Raw genomic sequence first — 5,271 nt, forward strand, 5'->3', positions numbered from 1 at the left:
GAACTTGGAAAACTTAAATCTCAACTCAATTTGTAGAATCTATGGTGAGTTTTTGGATTTCTTTGAGAAGGATTTTAGATTTGATCTTGAGGAAGAAACCCTAGCTCTCTTGTGTTTTGGATAATGAATGAAGTCATTTGCTTCATTTGAAATATATCTGGTTGATAAAAGAGTGGAAAGACCGAAAAGTGCCTTTTAAAAATGACTTAAAATACTGAATGGGGGCTGCGACGGTCCGTCGCTAGCCTGACGGTCCGTCGGATTGTCCGTCATATGTCGGTCAGAAAAATAACACACTGCCTCGATGTGACGGTCTCAGTGACGGTTTGTCACAAACTCGACGGACCATCAGATCATCCGTCACACGTTGGCTAGGATGAGGCCATACTGCCTCAGCGGCGACGGTCCATCGCAGTCTTGATGGTGCGTCGTCCTGGCCGTCGCACTTAGGCCAGAAAAGAGAGTTACTGTCTTGGTTGCGACGGTCCGGGCGACGGTCCTTCGCACACTCGACGGTCCGTCAACCTGTTCGTCGCACCTGGGCGGTTTACACAACTCTCGGTAAAATGATCATAACTTCCCACCCCGATGCCGGATTTGGACGAAATTGGTATCATTGGAAAGCTAATTCAATTCTCTACACTATAGAAAGTCATTTTTAGGAAAATTCAACAAGAATAAAACACTAATCACTTAGGAAGTATCTTCTCAATCTTTTAGGTCCGAAATTACACTTCACTTGACACACTCAAGGCTCAAACTACAAGGGAACTTCGCAGGGTCTTATAACGTATTAGATACACAATTTAATCCAGTAACGATAGCAAATTCTCTAGGAGTAAATTTAAGAGAAGTGTCATTAGCCCGAATGACTATCGCAGAAAAAGAACTACCCTTTATCTTGAGCGACATAATACATCTGCACAACTATGCCTGAACTACACATTGCTTCTTCTTCATAAAATAACCAAAAATGATATTGTCGTAAAACTTTTTATACTGTTCCTTGTTTAATATGGCCCGTATACTTCCATCAATATCATCATCACTGTACGAACACATATGAGGTGCAAATCTTGAAAGTTTTCTTACAATGAATATTTCGTCATGCAGCACCTATACAAAGTAAAACTACAACTTCTTAAACTGTAAATACAATTCAAAAAACAATCACCTATGTATTTAACCAAACTAATACATATAACATTCATATGTATTTTGAGCAAAAAAAATACAAATTCATCACTAAAATAAAATACATATGATATCTGATATGTATGTATAAAAATACAAATGTTAAAAACATATCAGCTCACTGCAATCCATAAATACATATCAGCAAACAATAAAGTACATATTAAAACTAGATATTATTAAACTGTAAAGAATAATAAAACACAATCAAATCAGCAAAAAAAATGCATATAACATGCATATGTATTTTGATCAGAATAAAAATACAAAAAATACATATCAATTATACTAAAAACACATATAGCCAAATAACTCTTCATGAGTAGTTCATATAACAATATATTTTTCATACATGCAACTTATCAAAGTTAAACTATCATCTTCACAAAAAAGCTTGCTACAAGCCCTAAAAATAAATATTAGCAGAACATAAATACATATTAACTACTTGAAAAAAATACATATTATTCTCAACTTTGATAACATCTTTACTTAGAACGAAAAATACTTAACAGTAAATAGTAAAAAAAATATTTACAACAAAAAAATACCTCTTCCTCACTGTCTTCTTCAGATTCATCAGCAGAAGAGTTCTGAACATCGTCATCAACCTCAATTTCTTTAGCTTTCATTTTCTTCTCGTATTTTTTTATTTTTTAATCTTTTGGAGAAGGAGTTTTCTTCAACGATTTTTTTTTCAAAACTTCAGTCATCTTCACCGGATCATTGCGAAACTTGGACCTAATCTTCTTTGAACTCACAGATTTCTTCGACTGTATAGGATTTGAAACAACTTTAACTACATCTTCTTGAGTTAACCCAATACTAAAAGATGGTGCATAATCAGACACCAAATTAATATTCCGTATACCATTATTTGTTTGTGATTTTGGCGTGTGTTCAACCATTAAAGCATAAAAAATCTTAAAATCGAATTTTAAGATGTGTTACAGTAGAAAAAAAAAAAGAGAAACCGCTAACATGCAATAAATGAATTAAATAGTTACCTGAAATAGAGAAAGATAATCCTTATCAGATCGTGCTAAAATCGTTCGAAAGAAAAAAAAATTGAAACGCGAATTGAGTGATAATGGCATAAAAAAAGAAAAAAAATATTTTAAAATAAGGAAAGAGAAAAAAGAAAAGTGTGAAAGGAGGGAATTTTGCACAGTAACTTCTCTTAAAGTGGTAAAAGTAGGAGACCACATTAAAATATTGTTACTGATGCTACACAATGTAATTTGATATAAGTATTGCTATTTTTTGTAATTTAATACTTAGATTTACTACTATATGTTACATATAAATACCTTTAAAATACTATTTTTTTGCTTACGTATCCTAACATCAAAAAAATAGATAAAAAATCCACTTACTTTTAAGGTAGAAAATTTACACTATCTAGTATAATCATAAAATAAAGAACTATTCCAATTAGCTACAAGTTCATGAATCTTAAACTTACCTCGTGATTCACCAAAAATATCCTTGTTGAACTATGAAAAAAAAAAAAAAACATGAAACAAACAAAACAAAAACTGAATATTCAAAACATTGTAGATTAATAATTAACAAGAAAACACATAGAGATAATCCCCCAAAAAAATCTTAGTACTTTCCGTTTAATTAATTAATTTCTCTACCTATATATTCCACTTCATTACATACTATACAATTCCTCCACTCCCTAAGTTCAATATTGCTTTATTATTACCAACAAAAAAAAATCAACAACAACACTATGAATTTCAGTTCTTCTCATGATTCACAAAATGACATTAATTGTTATCGAGTTTATGTCTCATTTTGTGGCAAAAATTATAGTAGTACTCCTAATGTTAACATGTCGAATTGGATATCGTGTTACTACCCTTCAACGAACTCATGGAATACTCATGTTACGTCAATTCCAGGTCTTCTGGAGAACCACGTCCTGAAGGATTTCGCGATGGTTATTATTCGCGAGGAAATTTATGTAATTGGAGGACGACAATGTTACAAGGATGTAATTGGTAGTTATGGAAATAATAACGGTCAAGAAATCGACATAGAAATTCTTCCTTCTGTCCTTAAATACAATGTTTGTTCTGATTCTTGGACTAAATGTGCACCTTTAGGAACTCCAAGGTTTAATTTTGCATGTATGGCTTCTAAAGATGGTAAAATTTATGTGGCTGGTGGACAAACAACATTTGATGGTGCTAAGGGTACTTCATTGGCTGAGGTTTATGATCCTGTCCTAGATGAATGGAAACAACTCCCTAATATGAGCACCACCAGGTACCGTTGAAGTGTATGACCATCTTATCAAATAGTTGAGATAAATATTCAGTATCCCCTCCCCCTTCCTCCCTCTCGAACTATGACCAAAGTTGGTACGACACGTTCCAACTTTACAGGAGTTCTATTACTCCTTGAACTCAATTTTAGCATATTTTTATCACCCTTTTGTGCTGATGTGACACATTTATTACATAAAATGGGATCTACATCAAAGATTCTGCGTCAGCTAAAAAGGTTGACAAAAGGTATCATGTTAGCTAAAAAGGTTGACAAAAATACGCTAAAATTTAGTTCAGAGGGTAATAGGGGCCCCCATGAAGTTGGAGTGTGTCGTAGCAAATTTGGTCATATTTCAGGAGCTACTAGATGCTTTACTCCAAATAGTTTAAATAGTTACAAATAGCATATTTTTAATTTCTCATGTTATATTGTGCCTCAAACGCTCCTTTGCATGTAGACCTGATTCTTTTCATGGATCAAATACTGCAGCACAACAAAGGGTATAACAAAAAATATCACTATCTTTTTTTATATAGATTTTAGCCAGTATAATCACTGCGTAATTTGTTTATACTCCATGTATGTATATTGTATACTTGTTATTCATTGAATATACACTACGATGATTACCAAGGTTATGGCTAGGCTATAAACGTTAAGAACTCTAATTTTTGTTTTTTCGACGATGATGAGATTTGACTCAAAACCTCTCGTTTGTATTTGATGTCATGTTGAACTATGTAACCATCTTATCTAGAAGATTATTATTGGAAAGATTACTTAATATATTATGTTTCAACAGGTACAACTGTGTTGGTGTGTCATGGCAAGAGAAATTTTATGTGGTTGGGGGATTTGCCAAAAGAGAAAATATTAACACTAATCAAGGACCATATACTATGGAAAGAAGTTCTGCTGAGGTGTACGATCCAGAAGATGACACATGGCATTACGTGGCGAGGATGTGGGACCTAGATGTGCCACCTAAGCAAATAGAAAATGTTGAGGGGAAGCTTTTTAGCTCAGGTGATTGTCTAAATACATGGAAGGGACACATTGAATCCTATGATGGGAAACACAATATATGGTATATTGTGGATGGTTCAACTTCACCAATATCTACATTAGAAATTGACAAACAAAATAATTGGCCAAATTTGGAAAGAATTTTTTGTACCATGGCTCCTATAGGGACAAAATTGTACTTTTTGGCTGGTTATAGAATTATGTTGGAAGATAATTATACATCAAGAACTAGAAGTGAGGTACATGTTTTTGAAACATCACCAAATGGGAATGGATGGAGAAGTTTAATTGAACCACTAGAGGAAGAAAGGGAAAAAGAACTTTGTAGTCATTCTTGTGTTATGAAATTGGATTCTTGATTCTTGATTTATTTCATCTTTTGACCATTTACATCATTATTGATATGAAAATAATGGATAAAATCGGGTTCGATTGTCAACTATCCTTATCGAAAATAGGATTGATTATTGATACATTGAAGGCAAAGGTTGCAGTGGCTTTTCTTTCGAACCAATAGAGGAAGAAGGGGAAAAAGAACTTTGTAGTCATTCTTGTGTTATGAAATTGGATTCTTGATTATTTCATCTTTGACCATTTGCATCATTATCGAGTATGAAAATAATGGATAAAATCGGGTTTGATTATCAACTGTCCTTATCAAAAATACGATTGACTACTGATACATTGAAGGCAACAGTTGCGATGACAAAGCAACATGTCAAATTAATTACTAATTAAATTTGTTTATCATACTTGTGATAAGTTATT

The 5,271-nt window shown here is 33.0% G+C and overlaps 1 protein-coding gene across 1 annotated transcript; it reads left to right on the top strand.

The window, feature by feature from the left end:
• Window positions 1-2,902: 2,902 nt before the first annotated feature.
• LOC107844149 (influenza virus NS1A-binding protein homolog A) lies at window positions 2,903-5,045 on the top strand. The gene is made up of 2 exons (XM_016688632.2): window positions 2,903-3,474; window positions 4,280-5,045. The coding sequence occupies exons 1-2, from the start codon at window positions 2,936-2,938 to the stop codon at window positions 4,860-4,862; spliced, it is 1,122 nt and encodes a 373-aa protein (XP_016544118.2). The 5' UTR covers window positions 2,903-2,935; the 3' UTR covers window positions 4,863-5,045.
• Window positions 5,046-5,271: the final 226 nt, after the last annotated feature.

This window comes from Capsicum annuum, chromosome 10, assembly GCF_002878395.1.
Source record: "Capsicum annuum cultivar UCD-10X-F1 chromosome 10, UCD10Xv1.1, whole genome shotgun sequence".
NCBI classification, from domain to species: Eukaryota; Viridiplantae; Streptophyta; class Magnoliopsida; order Solanales; family Solanaceae; genus Capsicum; species Capsicum annuum.